Genomic DNA, 19,509 nt, shown 5'->3' with positions numbered 1-19,509 from the left:
GTCAACTATGCATATTAAAATAGTACAGTAGAGCAATCATATAACATAAATGTGATAAATATCAGTGGAATAGAAATGACACATCATAATATGCAGCATGCAAGAACATTCATATAACACATATACCTTATATACTCAAATATAAACTGAGATAACATTCCCTTCTCTCACCTTTTTTAGGGGGAAGTGCTAACTTGAATATAAATTGAAGGGGGTTATATTCCACCCTTCCTTCTCTCTCTCTTGTGGTATTTGGCAACCCCCCCCTCCTTCCTTCCCTCTCGCATGCTGTTCTTTCTCCGTCATCGCCCCTACCTCTGAAAAGATACCGTTTCCACTTAGTTCATACTGTTTTTCTGAACAGATGACCCCCCTCCTTCCCATTCCCACCAGTAGGACTCCCAAGCTACACAATCCCCACACACTTCTGCCATGCCGTCTCTGTAGTAAAAATGACTACTGCAACCTCCAGTTGCAGTCTCGCTGGAGGTCATGGCAGCCATTTTGGGAATGAGCCAGCAAAAGCAAGCAGGGAGTAAGGAATAAGAGGGAGCTGTGCCTGTTTGGCGAAGGGAAGGAAAAAGTGAGATCATTGTTAGTTTGGAGAGAGAGAGAGCAGGCAGGGTGGTGGGACCTTACAGGAGAGGAGGAAGTGGAAGGAATGCCATACATCATGGAAGTGGGATGGAGGCATGTCCTCAATATACCCCAAGGTTTAGTTTTTGATGCCTTTTTTGGCCAGATAATCTTGGTTTATATTCAAGTATATACAATGCTTACTCTCTTAAAGTACTTATATATGTAGATTTGATATGTGATTGATTGCAATATCCTAAGAACAATAATCTTAGACTGCTAATACATTTTATTTCTCCCCTCCATCCTTCACAGATTCCTGGCTCCAGTTTTTGTGTTAAGTGTCATGTAAGCATCAAAAGAACATTGTATCACCTGGTAATCCTTTTATATGACTTGATTCAATAAATGCAGACACCCATCTTAAGTCAGAGTTAATATCAAATGTAATATATATAATTGTCATTCTCCCTACCAGTCTGGTCAGCTGGACTTTGCATTTCCTCTTTTCTGTCTATAACCAGTACAGCAGAATCTTACTTCTGTTATTTTACTTGATTGTCTCTTGACATAAAAGATCAAATTCTATAAATCAGCACAGAAAAAAATAGCTCTAAGTGCTATTCTGTAAACAGCTTTCAAAATTAGCTGTGTTTTATACAATAGTGCTTAGTTCCAGGGTCTATGACTTACTTTAGGTACGAGGACTTATGAGGGGGCCAATGAAAAGTTCGCAGCCCAACCAAGAAGAGAATGATGTAGAGCTATGAAACTTAAGTTATTCCACATGTGGCAGAGGAAAGGCCCTGCCAGGGTTGGATGCAAGCAGCCTGTTTACAGCACTGCTTCTACTGACTGACTGCCACTGCTGCTTCAGGTGCTGGAGGGAAGGGGGTTGTCAGATCAGGACCAGCTGCCACTGCTGTTTCGGGGGCTGGAGGGAGAGAGGGTTGTCGGGTCAGGACTGGCTGCTGCTGCTGCTGCTTTGGGAGCTGGAGGGAGAGAGGGGGTTGTCGGGTCAGGACCGGCTGCTGCTGCTTTGGGAGCAGGAGGGAGGGGGGTTGCCAGGTCAAGGCTGGCTGCTGCTTCAGGGGAGGGAAGGGGGATTGTTGGGTCAGGAGTACAGGAGACAATTTATTTATTTATTTATTTTTTTGCCTGATGGTTGAGAGTGCCAGTTGATTGAGTACTGGTTAAATGGGATTCTACTGTATATTTTCACTCAACGAATAGTTAAGCTCTGGAACGTATTGGCTTAAAACAAGTTTGGACAAGTTCCTGGAGGAAACGACCATAATCTGCTATTAAAACAGACATGGGAAAAGCCTTTACTTATTCCTGAGCTTGATAATATGTAATCTTGCTTCTCTTTGGGATTCTACTAGGTACTTGTGACCTGCATTGGCTACTGTTGGAATCAGGGATACTGGTATAGATGGATCGTCGGTCTGACCCATTGTGGACATACATATTTTCAATTATTGCAAATTTTAAAAATATGTAAATGAACATTACAAATATTAAAAAGGGTTTAGATTCTAACTTTAGTCATCCTTAAAAACCTGAGCTGAATATGGGTTACATTAAGTATTGCACTGTACTAGAAAGCTTGCAATCTAAATTTTTACTTGTGGAGAGTGACATAACTTGCACATTGCCACACAGAACATCAGGGGGGCAAAATGTAGGTTTTAAAACTTGGCTTTTTTGGTTGTTAGCTTGCTGCTGTAACAATTAGGCTATGTTTCCACTGAGAGAGGTTTAGGTGTAAACGGGCTGTTCAGGAGATGCCCACAGGCTACTGCCTCCTACTGGAGAACAGTGCAGTGAGGAATGAAAGTGTGTAATAGGATTTATATGATCTAGCACTATGGTTTAGCTTTATTTATGTTCCCCTGTAATTGGATCTGAATTCTAAGCTCCTGAACTAGAATTGATGAGCAATGAACCATGCCAGGTATTCTAAAAGTAAAATTAACTTATTTTAAAACCAGCAGCAGCAAGTAATCATAATAGTACAATGAGAATCTGAGACATATACACTGAATAAACTAGGCTGCTCAAAAAAATTCATGATTACACTACAGGCCTAAGTTATGCCTACTAGCTCCCCGCTAAATAAATAACAGAGCTGTATACCACCTTTCAGTAAGGAGAAGTTCTGTCTTGCCAAACTCTGAAGATTCCATGGTGCAGTCAGATGGAGGGAGCCCAGCAATGGGTATGAGCTGCAGAGGACAGAAACTGGAACTCTGGAACACTTCATAACTAGGGTCAGACCTCTGGGATCAGACCCCTTTGCTCTCTGAAGATGCTTCATATATGTCCCTTGGCCAAAGGACTTATCTCTACTCTGTCTCTTGACCTTAGTCAACCCAAGAATAACCACATTACATCACCGAAAATTGCAATTCCAGGAACCCCAGCTCCTTATCCGAACAACTTGGAGGTTATCTTGCCCTCAGTACGTACCTGAGCAAAATGTTTATGATGCAATACTAGTCAGAAGTTGCATCAATTAAGTGGGCCATGGCAGTTCTTCCAAAAGCAGATGTAGATCAAAGTTCACTTTGCTTTAAAGCATAGCCTGTGGAATCAATGCAGGAGTTTGTTAACCTCTGCATTGAAGCTATATGCAGGGGTTTTAACCTTACAGAGTTGAACTTTCAGTATTAATTTTTCATGAAACATAATTGAAGAATAGAGTCTGTACAAATGTTCCTAAATTTTGCATTACAAAATGGTCACTACATATTATAGTATATGTTTATTCTGAGGGTTTTTATAAAGGTCCTTTTTTCAAATGTGATGAGTCTCAAAGTCCAATGATTTTTAATATATCACTATCTAGACAATTTGTTAATCAGGGCATGCGCCTTAAAAAAAATGAAGATGAGAGTATGATCTAGTACAAAATGTCTGTGCTGATTTTCATCTAGAAAAAGAATGTGTTAGCTCATATTCAAAGTGGTATCTGGAGGTAAGATGCCTTTAAGCCAGAGGATATGTTTCCTCGGAAAAAGATGTGGACTTTAATAAGAATATGAGCCTTATAGAGGTCTTTTCAGATACTAACAGATCAACATTTGAGAATTTGGGGGTAAATGGTAGAAGCTATAGTTTGTTCTTTGAGCCAGGCTTCACGTGCAACCATTGGATAATAGTCTGTTGGCATGATGGCCAGTTAAGAGGTGAACACTCAAGCCAGAAATATTACTTAAAACATCTCTTAACTTGTGCTTTAGAACAGTATATGCAAGGACAAGTCCCAGGATCTAGGTAGTTATAGATGTCTGTAGTTGTGAACTAGGTAAAATAAATAACCACTGTGCAAAAATGGTTAATGAGAAAGATATGGCATAATTTATATGAATTTTTGGGAAATGAAAACAATATTTTGTACCTAGATAATCTGTTCAGGAAACATATGGCCTTATTGACAAATTTGTATCTCTGATGTATTTAAACAATGGGGTAGAGGAATCAAAAGAAGCTAGAAGTAGTCTGTAAACACTACATACCAGGAAAGGGCAATGTTTTAGCTACTTGCATGCACTGAAGAGTGTTATCAGGTGTGTCAGAATGAAATAGATCATTTTGCTTCTCGATTTGCTAACTTCGGTGTATGATACCTTAAAAACGAAAAACAGTCCTGGTAATACACCCAGATGCTATGTTTGTAAGGGCTAATCAAATTGTTGTACTTGAGTTTGTGAAACAGTTTTGAATAAAAAAGGTAGTGGCAGCTTCCTTACCCCTGATATAGGTGATTTGAAACAGCAAGTTGGATATCGGAACCAAATTAATGCAGTTTGTATATAAGAAGAATGAAACAATGAGATAAGTGCACTCTTTAAGATAGTGGATTATATGAAGCTGTTTAATATGTGAAGCCATTGACAATATTTTTGTTATAAAAAAACTTGTTTAAAGACGCTTTTGTGTACTTGGCTGGTACTGTATAAGGGACTCAATTATACTCATTAAGCATAACAGTCAAAGAAACAGACTTCACTAATGGCTTAAATTCATTCTATGAGAGTCCCTTTCAAAATTACAGTACATTTTTCTAGTATATAATTATATCTAATGGTATTGTATTTTTGTTTGTGTTTGATTCATAATCACGTTTGGAGTAGTTTTGTTTTGGTTTTCACTTGGAATCTGGCATTATATTATTTCTGAGCATAAGCAGACATAATATTCTCATGTGTGGGAGAAGTCATCCATAGAACCCAAAATGGAAACTTACAAGTGCACTGTCACTTTAAATCTTCATGACTGAAACAACAAATTCTCCCAAACCCCTAGAAGGAAACTGAGATGAGAGGGAGAGACCGCTAGTAGAGGGGATTCCCATTTTTCGGGTTCATTCAGGACTCACTTTAAATCTTCAGGCAGTGCCCTTACCATACATGTGCCAGTGCCTTCCCTCCTGATGGAAGGAAGAAATCAAATTCCTTGGTGAAATCAAGGACTGCTTTATGGAGCAGCTGGTTCAAGAATGGACAAGAGGTGAAGCAATTCTAGACCTGGTTTTTAGTGAAACTTGTGCTATATCTTCTCTCTTTGGGGGGACTCCTCAGATAGGCCTGTTTGTGTCTCCCCACAACCACAAGTTACCTTGCTTCTGCTCCAGACAATACTCTCCTCATCGTTTTGAAGCAGATGCTTTTCTTCTAGATTGGACGAACAAGTTCCTATATGTGTTCCACAAATTCCTCCCTTTCAGAAGATTTTAGTCAAGCTCAAGCAAGAGTCAGCCATCATGATTCTGATAGCTCCTTGGTGGCCTAGGCAACCATGGTTCCCCCTTCTACTTCAACTTAGTGCCAAGGATCCAATTCCATTGCAGATCTTTCCATCTCTACTCAATCAGAGTCAATGATCTCATTTACATCCCAACCTGTAGTCACTGCACCTAACTGCTTGGTACCTCTTGGTCTACCTTCAATAGAATTTAATCTTTCTGACTCAATACAAGCGGTCATAGCTTCCAGAAAGCCTTCCACTCAGCAATGCTATCAACATAAGTGGATACGCTTCATATCATGGTATAACCTCCATGACTTGAATGCTTCCTCCTCACTTATTTCTTCAGTGTTCAACTATCTTCTTCATTTATCCAACTGAACTTAAGACTACTTTGGTCAGAGTTCACCTCGGTGCTATTAGTGCTTTCGATACTCCTTTCAACAATAAACCTCTTGTCTCTCATCCACTTGTATCTTACATTACATTACATTAGTGACTTCTATTCTACCAATACCTTGCAGTTCTGGGCGGATAACCGCAAAGTAAAGGCGGAATATAAATCACTAATGTAATGTAATAACTGGTCATTTCTAGGGAATTACAAATTAGGGTGCTGTTTACAAGGTTGAGACTTTGCTGGGAGATTTACAAGAGTGGGAATAGTCTTGGAGATGTGTTAGGATTTCTTGATGAATTTTTTGAATAACAGGGTTTTGATTTCTTTTCGAAATGATTTGTAGTCGGTCGTTGTTGTCAGCATGATGGAGAGGTGGTGATCAAGTTTCACTGCTTGCGTTGCTAGTAGGTTGTCATACATCTTCTTGCGCTGTGTACCTTTGAATGGGGGGGGGGAGGATTGGTTGATTTGTTCCGATGTAGGCGATTGATTAGGTAGGTGGGGGCAGTGCCGTTCATTACTTTGAATAATAGACAGTAGAATTTGAATAGTATTCGCGCTTGTGTAGGTAGCCAGTGTGAATCTAGGTATGTAGTGGTGATGTGGTCATATTTGCTTAGTGAGTAGATCAGTCTGAGGGCTGTATTTTGTACTGTCTATAAGCTTAAAGTGATAGTGCACTTTTGCACTATCTGTACCGGGCTCCTTGGATGACGTCACCCACATGTGAGAATATCTGCCTGCTGTCCCCGGATAACACCTGTTAGAGCAGTGGTCTCAAACGTGCAGCCCGGGGACCACATACGGCCCGCCATGTACTATTTTGAGGCCCATGGTATGTTTATCATAATCACAAAAGTAAAATAAAACAGTTTCTTGATCATGTGTCTCTTTAGCTATAAATTATATTATTATTAAGACTTAGACAAAAGGAAAGATTTATAAACTATAAAGAGTCATGCAAAATTGTCATTTATTTAATAAAACCAAAAAAACTCTGTGGAGTGACGATGTTCCCAAATGGACTTTATTTGAAAGTATCAAAGTTCCAAAGGTACACTAAAATCATCCACATAAAAGTAAATCATCCACATAAGAGCCTTAAAGGACCTAGTCCGCTAGGGATACAGGACCCAACACGGTCCGCGTTTTGACAAATGCAAATGCAAGCAATGTCTCACTTCCGGTTCACCACACAATTGTTTCTCACGTACTCACCTTTATAGGACTCCCAGGGACCCCTGAAGAAGACTTTTTGTCAAAACGCAGACCGTGTTGGGTCCTGTATCCCTAGCGGACTAGGTCCTTTAAGGCTCTTATGTGGATGATTTACTTTTATGTGGATGGAATTATTTTATGTGGATGATTTTAGTGTACCTTTGGAACTTTGATACTTTCAAATAAAGTCCATTTGGGAACATCGTCACTCCACAGAGTTTTTTTGGTTTTCTCTGGATTTTCTTCTTTGTGGATATTTTGGGGTCAATTCCTTTTGTTTTTTTCATTTATTTAATAATTCATTAACTATTTTTTCTGCGGCCCTTCAAGTACCTACAAATCCAACATGTGGCCCTGCAAAGGGTTTGAGTTTGAGACCACTGTGTTAGAGTATAACTGATTTTTCAACCATTCATGCTCATCAGTAGAATTATGGACTGCCATTTATTTAAAATCCTTTGCTTAAACAACTTTTCAGAGTACAAGGAATTCTTGCTTCAGGACAAACTTAAAGAATTCCAACAGTTATCTAATAACTTGTTCACTATGAGAAAGTTCCTAGCTAGAGGCATATTTGATGTTTCTTCTGGAACATCTGCAATGGCAATTGCTATGTGCCGTTTATCTTGGCTCAGAGTCTCTGATCAAAAGTTCCTTTCAGATGTTCCTTGAAAGGGTGATCATCTGTTTGGAGAAAAGATTGTGTTTTTAAAAAAAATGTATCTGCCAGACACCATGTTAACTTTGCCTAAGCCATTCAGACCTCTGCAATCTAAACACATTTTTGCTGAAGAAGGTTTGCATTGTCCCTCTGGGTTACCTTCTACCCCTGCTAGAAAAAGGATAGTGGCTTTGTGCTTTAGATCACAGAAGCCTACACTAACATATTCATCCTTCCTGCTCACAGGAAGTATCTTTGCTTTTGCATAAGTCCTTGACACTGCCCTTTGGACTTTCCTTTGCTCCTTGTGTCTACATGAAATGCCTAGTAGTAATTGTGGCATGCCATTACTCTTGGGGGTTTCACATATTTCCGTATTTAGTCGACCGGTTGATCAAGGCCTTCTCAACGCAGAAGCTTCAGATTGCTATCACCTCAACAGTTCATCTCTGAGCTTCTAGGGTTTTCTGTCAACTATCAAAAGTCACATCTACAGATTTCTCAATCCTTGGAGTTGATAAGAGCAACAACATTCAAGGTTGGGCTTTTCTACTTGAGCAGAGGGTCAACAATCTCATTCACGTGTGACAATCTCCACCCTCAAGCGCACTTCCGCACGTTGATGTTACACTTGCTCTGTCACATAGTAAATGCCCAACTGTGTATTCTATAAATTAATGATTTAATTTAAATTGTCCTTTTAGGTTCCATCTACTGGAGTCTCCATCAAAGATTACTCCAGCCCATCTAAACCATCCCAGCCGTTGAAGCCCTCCCCAGCCCTTCTTCAACTGAATGGCTATATATGGGACACAGACTGTGCAAGTCTGCTCAGTATTGCCCTTAGTTCTTCAATATATACCATTATTTTTTGATTAAAGATCCTCTGTGTTCATCCCATGGTTTTTTGAACTTGTGTCACTGTTTTCCTCTCTACCACCTCCGTTGGGAGCACATTCCAGACATCCTCTCCGTGAAGAATTCCCTAACATTACTCTTGAGTCTACATGGCATTGATGGTTCATGTGATCCCATTTGCATTCCTTCACTTAAGGATTCCAAAAGTGGACCTTATCAACACAATGGTCTCAAGCCAAGGGATCTCTCTCTGCTCAAATTTGTCACCACTCATGCCAATGGTGGATGGTACCACACATCTTACCCAGGGTCTCCCTTTCTAGCCCTTTCTCCACCAAAAACATCTAACCACAGATGCTTCAATGCTGGTTAAGGGAGATCATCTAGATCAATGTTCTTCAACCTTTTGACACCTATGGACCTGCGGAAATAAAAGAATTATTTTGTGGACCGGCGATTGAAGAACACTGGACTAAGTTGTGGGCCAGACCCCACCCATCTCCACCTAATCTCTGCCCCAGACCCCATCCCCATAATAGTACTAATTGTAACACAATTTTTTCCATCCATTTTACACACACACACACACACACACACCAACACACATACCAACACACACACATCAACACACAAACACCAACACACACACACACACCAACACAGAAAAACACATAATGGTTAACCTCAAAATTAAACTACACAAAGCACACTGTATGTTTCTCAACATTCATTCCTACCAGAAAACAGATAATCCCATGCAAATGCGGAACCAAAAACTAAAACTACTAATATATATACAAATAAACCCTAAGATTCAAGACTCTGTGTGATGTACAACCCCAGAGAAAAAGAAACAAATGCATTTTTTTGCTGAACAGTGCAAAATACAGACAGCAGATGTAAATTCTCAAAATTGACACTATTCAATCACTAAATTCAAAAATAAAGTCATTCCCCTTACCTTTGTTGCCTCCCTCCCTCCATGCTGTGCTTTAACTTCTGGCCTGCTCCCACTTGGACGTTTTATGCCGCCCCCGGTGTTATCTTTGGGCTGGCTCCCTCTTCCTCACTGACGCAGTGCACAAAGCCGCGGGCAGCGACTCCTCGTGCGTCCCGCGCCTCATCTGGAAGCCTTTCCTCTGATACTTTTCAGGGCAGTTTACTTGGCAGAGAGGCAAAATGTGTTGGCAGACAAGTTGAGTGGCTTCTTCAACCTCACAAATGGTCTCTCAGCACGACAGTCTTGCATCCAATTTTCTCTCAAAACACTGGACATAGTCCTCTTTGCTGCCCCTCAGAACAGCAAACTTCCACAATTCTATTCCAGACTCTTTGTCCACAATCATGTTGCATTGGGCACCTTTCTACTTCACTGGGGAGTTAAGTTCCTTTACATATATCCTTCAATCCCTTCTATAGGGAAAACTACTCAAACTTTGCAAAGACCAGGTTGGCACCATGATCCTCATAGCACTTTTTGGCCATGCCAGGTTTGGTTTCCACTCTTCCTAGTGCTCTCAATTAGGAAACTGTAGATACTGAAGCCATTTCTAACATTGCTAACTCAGAACAAAGGGTCTCTACTTCAAACTCTAGTTTAATAGCAGTAACAGCATGGTTTCTTTTACCGAACAGGTAAATCCTTTATGCCTCTCGACTGCAGTATCCGCTGTCATTGAAACGTCTAGTAAACCTTCAACTCATCACCGTTATTGCTTCAAGTAGACAAGCTTCTTTTCTGGTGTACATTACATTCTCATTTATTTACATTTCTTATATACCACTTCTATTTGAAGTTTTTTATTTTCAGGTACTCTTAAGTATTTCTCCCTATCTGTCCTGGCCAGCTCACAATCTAACTACTTGCCCAGGGTCACAAGGAGTGATGCGGGTACTGAACATACAGCTTCAGGGTGCTGAGGTAGGGGTTCTAACCACTAGAACACTTCTATCCATCCTCGACTACCTTTTGTGCCCTTCTAATTCTGGTCTAAAAAACAATTTGGTTAGAGTTCATCTTGGTGCTATAAGTTCTTCTCAGTCCCACCTGGACAAGAAACTTCTTTCTGTACATCCCTTAGTAGTCCATTTCATAAACTACCTAAACTACCTATCAAACCTCCTCCTGTTGCTTGGGAAATTAATGTAGTGCTCTCTGTTCTTATGAAATCTCCATTTGAGCCACTTACATCTTACTCACTTGGAAAGTTGTTTTCTTCATAGCCCTCACATCGGCATGCTGGGTGAGTGAACTTCACGCCCTTGTATTGGATCCTCCCTATTCAAGGTTCTGTCATAACAGGGTAGTCCTTTGAACACATCCAAAATTCCTCCCTAAAGTAGTTTCAGAAGTCCACCTCAACCAATCTATCATTTTGCTTGTTTTCTTTCCAAATCCATTTTTTCATCCTAGAGAAGTTTCCAAGTTTATTTCATATTTGATATACCGTTTATCATGAAAATAGCTAAACAGTTTGCAAAAAGTGTGTAGTAAAAATGTATACAGTAAAATGAAATAAAACAATTAAAATTAAACGTATAGAGGGTTGATTATGCTCTGGTATACTAGCTGAACTAAACCACATAAAGGTGTTCCCAGCTGGAGTTGCTGTTTCCAAGAGAGCCATTCCACTTGGCTTGCAGACTGTATTCTTTTACCTACCTATACTCGGACTGGGTTTATGGTACCAAGCTGTCTGATGGCCCACAATGTACTGGCTATGGCTGCCTTGGTGGCTCATTTTTGCTCTGCATCTGTTGAAGAAATCTGTAAGGCAGCTATTTGGTCCTCAATCCATATATTTACTTTTCACTTCTGTTTCAAACACAACTCCAGAAGAGATAGTCAGTTTGGACAAGCAGTTCTGCAGAATCTTTTTACATCTTGAGTGCCAAATTTCCCTCCAACCCTATAGAGTTCACCAATCTCCTGTATATTCAGTGTTTAACCTCTTCTAACTGGACCTCTGTCCTGAATGGCCTGCAATTGAACCAAATGAAGCTGCTATACTTGAAAGCCCTGATGCAGCGGTAAAGAATCTTAACTTACCGGAAATGCTGGCTGCGTCTGTTGGATATATGAAAGCGGTATGGATGGCAGCTAATTTTGAAAGTTATAACAGAAGAAGAGGAAGAAGTAGTTTATATTCTGACATGCATTGTATATCTGGAAAGGAGGAATCGCGTATCCAGAACAATGATCCTGAAAGTTAAGTGATTTGTTCCTTATATTTATAATTGTATTCTAGCAATCTGGACTATGTAGCATTTGAATTAAGTGATTTTGAACATATGTGGGAGAAAATATGATGAAGTGATTTTGAACACATCTGGGAGAAAATTTTATGAATTATAGAACTATGGAATACAATATTTAAAAAAAATTGAAATCTGGAGGGGAGGTTTTTATGCCTATGATTGAAGTAGGAGCTGCTTGGTTCTGCCTATTAAATACCTGTTAAGATGATAGCTCCATTTCTGTGGCTTTTCCTACCCTCATAAGAATTAGCATCGTTAGTTTTACGTTAGATGGAGTTTTTTTCATTGTGTGTATAACCTCTTCTAGAGACATGGTCCTGGCAACTTGGGAGTCCCACATATGAGAATATTATGCATGCTTGTCCTCGGAGAAGGCAGAAATAACTGTAGTAGTTAGTTCTCCAAAAACAGCAGGCATATATTTTCACAACCTACCACATGTGAGAATGTATGCTTGCTGTCCTCGGAGAACACCTGCTACAGGTAAGTGTCTTTGCTTTATCCACTAATGCCCTTTTTAATAGCCAAATATTCTGTATAGTTAAGATGTATGAAGCCTTATCAATATCACTTTTTTTTTTTTTTTTTACAAGACAAGGCGGTTTTATGGACAAATTGAACTTCTATTCCAGAGGCTAATTTGACCTTTTTAAAAAATTTATTGGTTTACCTATGTTACAACTAATCTAAAGGATTCAAGAGCAAAACATCTATTTTCTAGCAGTTAAGATTTCTAAAGTTTTACTTAGAATAGTGTTGTGCTTATTTTTTGCCCTATATTTCAGTAGGAAGAAGTTAGCAAAATCCAAAGCCTTCCATTTTCAAATGGCTTACCTGCTGTTTTTGAGACCTACTAGTTGGCAGTGCATAATGATCCACAGGAACTGAGAAAGTACATTCCACATTATTTGTGGAAAAAACAAGGGTATCTGTAAAGCACTCCCACAATATATGGCAGCAATATGGAGTGATGGTGTTGTATTCTATCTTGGAGTGCTACAAATTAGACAAATGAGTGTTCTTCAGAGCACATTTGAAAATAAAATGACCAGCCTGTTCTATACAACTTCTGTGCGTCTGATGAAATATAAACAAAGGCAGATATACAGCAGATACCTGAAATTCTGGACAGCTAGTGAGATCAAGATTTTATTGTTTCTTAGGTATCTGGTTTGTGTACATTCAATTATATACTGTAAATAGGAAGAACAGCTAGATAAGACCCTTGGGGTAGAGTCCTTTGGAGAGAGAGAATTGTTTTGGGTTTTGGTTGTTTTTTTTTTTTTTTACTGTGCATTTCTAAGAGAGAAAGCCAGGAACAGGGGAAAAAGAAAGCAGGTCCCTTTCTGGTTGAAAAATGGACAAGATGCCTGAAACTATATACAGATACATGTGTGAAATTTTTGGACTTTGCTTTCATATTTAATAGTTTGTTGTAGAGACTAAGTTTTGGGAAGAAAACAGTGTTTAAACGTAGCTTTAGCAACTGCATCTTTTATCTGCAGCTGTGTTTGCCAAAGCTTCTGCATAGATTGAACTTTGTGGAAGAGGGTGACATTTGACTGCAATTGCAAGAACTGTATGAGAGAAAGTGGTATTGGAATATAGCTGTAGGAACTGCCGTATCTTTACTTTCTGTAACCCTGTTTACAGATCTTATACTGAACTGAGTGTGTGCGGAGGTGGCGTTTGTGTGTGGTCGTGGGTACTGCATCTTGAGTCTGTGACCCTATTTATAGGCTGCTGCAGAGTCTGAGCTTAGCAAGATAGTGATTTAAAGTTACAGTACTGTCTGCAAAATAGGACAATGATTGAAAAAAAAATTGAAGAGGGTTGAAGTTTAAGGTTTCTGCTGTAACTGAGGAATAAATAGTCTATTTCTGAGAAAAAGACTTTTTTCCTAAAAGTTGTCAGAGGGTCATCAGGAGCTCAGTTTATCATTTAGGAAGAGTTCTGTTGTGTACAGAGCATCAGATCTGAGAGGAGGCTCAACTACAAGTGACCTCTCATGGATATATTCACACCCAACTATCTAGACTGGTGAGGAGAATAACATACAATGGAAATTTTGGCTTACCTCTGTCAGTTCTTGTTATTAGTTCTCCACAACAATCTGGACAATTGCCTCCTTCATTAACTTAATACATGCATTCCAATGTTTTCTAAATTATGCATCATGTGACACATTGATTTTTGTTTAGTGTTTTTCAGTTGTTATGGTATGGAAGTTGGTCAACTGGGAAGGAGGAGCAGCCTTGCTGCCTGATGTCAGAGAGGAGCAGGCAGATCTCAAGAGAAGTGAGATCTTGGTGTTCTGGTCTCAGCCTGAAAGGGGGAGGATATTATCCAGCTATTCAGACTGGTATGGAGAACTAATATAACAGGAATTGACAGAGGTAAGCCAAAATTCCTAGTATAACACCAAGTATAGATTTTAAAGTCTAGCTTAATGTTGCCATTGGATACATTTAATGGAACAAAGGTAGACTGAGTGATGCTATAGTCAGTCCAGGTCACCCTCAACTTTGATTTGTGTCTGTCTGAAAAATGGGAGAACAGAACGGGTTGCCTTTGTTATTGGAATGAAGTCACAGGGAAAGGATTACCTGGTAAGAAATTTATTTTTCAATCTTAGATTAATTAATCTGTAATAAATTGATGAATGGATTAGAACTATTCATGAATATATGGAAATAATTTGTAGGCAGTAACATTTTTTTTAGATTGTTTGATAACCTTACTTTAGTTCTACACATTAAAATACTAATTTGAACATAGTGCTTCTGACATTAGGATTAGACCCCGAAAACAGCTATTGAGCAGCCTAAATGGTTTTGTTTTCTTTTGTTGTGCATTTACATTTTTTAAACAAACACTATGTATTTCAGTTTGCAGAAAAATTTCAGGAATTTAAAGAAGCTGCACGATTAGCAAAGGAGAAGTCCCAAGAGAAGATGGAGCTGACCAGTACACCTTCACAGGTGGGTGCCTTGAATATATTGTATCCCATTCTTGTACATTTAGGGATCCTTTTACTAAGGCGCGCTAGCCGTTTTAGCGCACGCTAAATGCTAACGCATCCATTATAGTCTATAGATGCGTTAGCATTATAGTCTAATGCGCCTTAGTAAAAAGACCCCTTAATGTCCTTTTATGAGTGATTTAGAAAAATAATTATAAACTTTTTGAAACTTCTCAAATTCAGAAAAATATTTATAAATTAGAGATGCATACAATTTGAGCTGTGAACCATATAACACAAACCTGGTATATTACCAAATTATGTAATAATATAATGAAATTCTGTCAAAAACACAACACCCTTCTAATGTGTTTCTAATAGGGAGTAGATTCTATCCTTTTTATGTTTTTATAGAGAATGGTGACTTCAAGTGCTCATAGTTGTTGACTGTAGAACTTGTCTTGTCAACACAACCAATTCATGAGCTATCATTGGTCCCATATAATCCCATCATTTTTTAATTTCATTATTAAATTTTTTCAAATTTGTAAAAAAAATTTCTTAATTATTTTTATTTCTTATAACTTATTTCCTTGTCCTAAAGTGCTTTGTGTGCAAATTGATAGCAGTAAAAGAACAATTCATTTGCCTGATACTTAGCTTTTAACTGTAGCAGGCTGTTGGTAAGTTTTGCTCGTAGCAGCTAAGCTGAAGAAAGCTATTGATAATATCATTAGTTGCTCTGCTCAATGGAACGTCCCCATTTTACTCCATCTAGGAGCTTCTTCAAGAGAACATCTTATATCGCCTCTTTAGCCATTATTAACCTTATTGGTTCACACTAGCGACAACTCTATCGGAAAGAAATACACCCTAATTAGAAAGAAGGAACAAACCTTGGCTACTGCGTTCTTATAAACTTACTAGTCTTATAGCCCGTTACATTAACGGGTGCTAGAATATATGTGTGTGTGTGTCTGTCTTTATTTATTTTTCTCTCTCCTTAGTCGCTTTCTGTGTTTTTTTTTTGGGGGGGGGAGGTTTCCTTGGCTGTCCACAACCACCCCTTGCCTGCTCCCCATCCATTATCCCTTCCTTTTACCTCCCCTGTGTCCTCCACCACTCCATCACTGCTCACCTTATCCAGCAGCAGCCCCTTTGTTTTACATCCCCCCTGTCCATCATCACCTTACATTAACGGGTGCTAGAATAGATTAGTCTTATCCAGTATGGCTATTCTTCTTATGTCTTACCCCCTCTATTCAGGCTCCCATTTCCCCTTTTACCCTCCCTATTTCCACCTTTTTTCACCAACTTAAAAATCTGTCCCCTTTCTCTGTCCTTCACCTCCATAGAACTCCCTCTTCATTCCCCCTTCACTTATTCTTCCAGCTCCTGTCTTCAGCCCCTTTCTCTCACATGCCCCCTTTTGTAGCCCCCCTTCTCCCATCTCATCCTTTTTTCATCCCCAGCTCCCTTCTCTCACATATTCCTTTATAGCCCCCAAACCCAACCCCCTTCTCATACCTACTCTTCCAGCCCTCAGTTCTCCTCGAACGGTTGGGAGTGATCTAATGTGTGCAAGCGGCTGTAGCACCGGCTTCTCCACCCGGACCCTGAGCACGCGCCGCGCTCCGCCCCTTAGCTACCCGGAAGTACCGGGCTTCACTCGCCTGCTCCCAGTGGGCCAAGAGAGAGGGGGGGCTGCCGTGGTGATCTGGCCGACTCCCTGGTGACAGGAGCCGCGGCGGCACCTTTAAAGTGAAAAAATAACTGTGGCAAGGGAGCCGGCCAACTGGCAGTTCAAGTTGGAGCTTTGGTCTGGCCTGCTCCCTGCCCGCCTTGCCATATTGTATTTTTTTATTTGAAAGACGCGGCGGTGGCTCCTCTCATGATCCCCACCTGCGTCGGAAGTCTGACCCAGGCGGGGATCGTGAGAGGAGCCACCGCCGCTTCTTTCAACTAAAAAATACAATACGGCAGGGAGCAGGCCAGACTGAAGCTCCAACTTGAACTGCCAGTTGGTCGGCTCCCTTGCCACAGTTATTTTTTCACTTTAAAGGTGCCGCCGCGGCTCCTGTCACCAGGGAGTCGGCCAGATCACCACGGCAGCCACTCCCCCCTCTCTCTTGGCCCACTGGGAGCAGGCGAGTTCAGCCGAGTAGAGGAAGCATTGATTGAGTTTTTCCCTATGTGGAGAAACCGCCGTGACAGGAGAGCAGGGAGTGAGTTTTTCCTATGCGGTTGTTTGGGGGGGGGGGGGGGGTTGTGAACAGGAAGTCGAGCAGAGGCGGGAGTGAGCTGTTCAGCTTCCCCTATCTGGGCAAACCGCTCTGGCGAAAATGGAGTGAAGTGCCGCGTGGGGCCGTAGTAAGCGCGGGGCATGCTGCAGTCTTGGCGGCCACGGACATACGGATCACGGAAGCACGCTGATAAGACTGCGCATGCGCCGCCTACGGTTTTATTATATAGATGACTAATTTATATACAGTTCACGTACCTATGATATTAGCTACCTTGTGCAACCCTGAAAAGCAAATTAAAGACTGTTAGTTACTTACTATAGCTTCTGTTTAACCAAATTTTTTCTGAAGTGCAGTCTATAAGGACGGCAGTTTCCCGTGCCATTTTATATGGCGTAGTCATTTTCCTACATACTTTTTTATATATATATTCCAATTTTACTTCGTCATGACACCCATTACGTAGCGTTACATTATATTAGCGCTAATCAAGTCTGGCGTATATATGTGCCCGTTCTTTATTAATATCCTATTCTAAAGGACTCTACCTATCTTGACTCATTGATTTCGCCTTTAAAATTACCATATTTTTTGCTCCATAAGATGCACCTGACCATAAGACGCACCCTAGATTTAGAGGAGGAAAACAAGAAAAAAAACCATTCTGAATCAAATTCTCCCTGCCAGGCTCTGCACCCTATCCCCCCTCCCTGCCAGACTCTGTCCCCTGTCCCCCTTCTGGTAGTCTAGTGGTAGGCAGGGGTCCCCCTTCTGGTAGTTTAGTGGTAGGCAGGGACAGGGCACAGGGCAGGCAGGCCTAGTGATGGGTAGGGCCCCCCCACCCCGAGGCAAGCAAGCAGGCAGGGCCCCCCAAAGTGCATAATCTTACTTCTCTTCTTCACTATCCATGTGTACCATTTCCTCCCCTTCCATTAAGTATCACATCTCTGTATCTTTATTCCTCCCCTTTCCAGCATTATTCCATGTCCCTGTCCCTATGCTCCCTCCTCCTTCAGCATTTATTTGCTCTGTCTCTCCCTGGTTGCCCTGGTTCTTATGCTGGGATTGCTCTGTCTCTTTCCCTCTCTTGATTTCCCTGGTTCATATGCTGGGATTGTCATTTCCTTCCTCCTGTACTCCTCATCCCCACCCCCTACCCTGAGGCAGGCAGGCCCCCCCCTGAACCCCCTCCGACCTCTCCCCTGTACCTTTAGTTCCTCCGGCGCAGCTTGACGGGCCCATTCTTCCTTGTCCCGCCCGAACACGAAGGGAGTCAGAGGAGTGGTGGTGGAGGCAGCTGAGGCCCAGATGTGCTGTCCAGTGCTGCCATGGGGGATAGGAGGGAGGAAAACGGGAGGCTGGAACCAGATGCCGCTGCTACTATTTCCGTAGCTACTCGCTCTCTTCAGGGCTGCGTCGCCGTACCAGGATTCCCAGCGGCTTCCGGATCCGATGTCTGCTGCTTGCACCCGCCCCGCGGGGAGTGTGTGGGAAGCAGGACTCACTGTCTCCAGCTGCCTCTCCAGCGGCAGAGCGGTGCGCAAGGCTGCCTGCCTGGTCGGCTGACGCGGCTGCCTCCTGTTCCCTTCTGTAGTGGCAGAGCGGCTCACAAGGCTGCCTGCCCGGTCCTGCGTCACTTCCCGTGAAAACGGAAGCATCGCAGGACTAGGCAGGCAGCCTTGTGCACCACTCTGCCGCTATAGAAGGGAAGAGGAGGCATCTGCGTCAGCCAACCAGGCAGCCTTGCGCGCTGCTCTGCCGCTAGAGAGGCAGCTGCGTCCAGCGAGGGAGGGCACCAACATTTAAAAAAAAAAAATAGCTAACCGGTGGGTTGTGGGGGGGTTGGATATTCGCTCCATAAGATGCACCCTTATTTCCACCAAATTTTTTTTTGGGGGAAAAGTGCATCTTATGGAGCGAAAAATCCGGTAGATATCTCATTCAATGAGCTTCAAAAGCAGCACTTTTTTACCCATAATTAATGCATATCATTTAACATCCTAACTATTTATTAAATCTTATTCTAACCTTTTACCCTTTCAGATTACATCTTGTGAACCTATCCTTGTTATATAATGAATTTAACTTTTTATAGTTTCTAAATGAATGGCCATTTTGATAAAGAATTGATACTGATAGTTGTTTCCTTTTAGTTTTTACTTGTTAATTATATTTTCTATATGACCCAAACCCTCATTTTGTAATTTGATATTTTTCATGTTCATGAACTCTTCTTCTTATAATTAATAATTTATTGTACATAACTTGTTTTTCTTATTATTATATCAGTAAAAAGTTTGCCAGTTAATCATAGTGTTTAAACCCTTTGGTTGCAAGCTCTGCAGGCAGTGAATCCACCGTTGTTCAACCTGTAACAATTTTTTACCTCTATCACCCCCTCTTATTGATGGTAATACTCTATCTATGATCTGACATCTGAGTTACCAAATTATTACAGTTTTAAAGCAATTGACTGGAACAGAACAAGAGGGAAATCTGGGGCTAGATTTTGAAGATTTTTACCAGACAGGTATATTTTTACCAGACAGGTATATTCTCCATCCCCCCGCAGCTGCAGCAA

The 19,509-nt window shown here is 41.0% G+C and overlaps 1 protein-coding gene across 3 annotated transcripts in view; it reads left to right on the top strand.

Annotated features, from left to right (window-relative positions):
- Positions 1 to 19,509, top strand: part of HOMER1 (homer scaffold protein 1) — a 246,911-nt gene that overhangs the window by 106,929 nt on the left and 120,473 nt on the right. For 2 of the 3 annotated variants that reach the window (XM_033929598.1, XM_033929589.1), the window contains exons 4-5: positions 892 to 924; positions 14,612 to 14,704. In XM_033929598.1, the coding sequence (XP_033785489.1) occupies positions 892 to 924; positions 14,612 to 14,704 (126 nt within the window). The remainder of the gene's footprint in view (positions 1 to 891; positions 925 to 14,611; positions 14,705 to 19,509) is intronic. The other variant, XM_033929608.1, reaches the window with a different exon arrangement.

The sequence above is a fragment of the Geotrypetes seraphini genome, chromosome 1 (assembly GCF_902459505.1).
Source record: "Geotrypetes seraphini chromosome 1, aGeoSer1.1, whole genome shotgun sequence".
Taxonomy (NCBI): Eukaryota; Metazoa; Chordata; class Amphibia; order Gymnophiona; family Dermophiidae; genus Geotrypetes; species Geotrypetes seraphini.
This window is presented reverse-complemented; position numbering and strand designations above follow the sequence as displayed.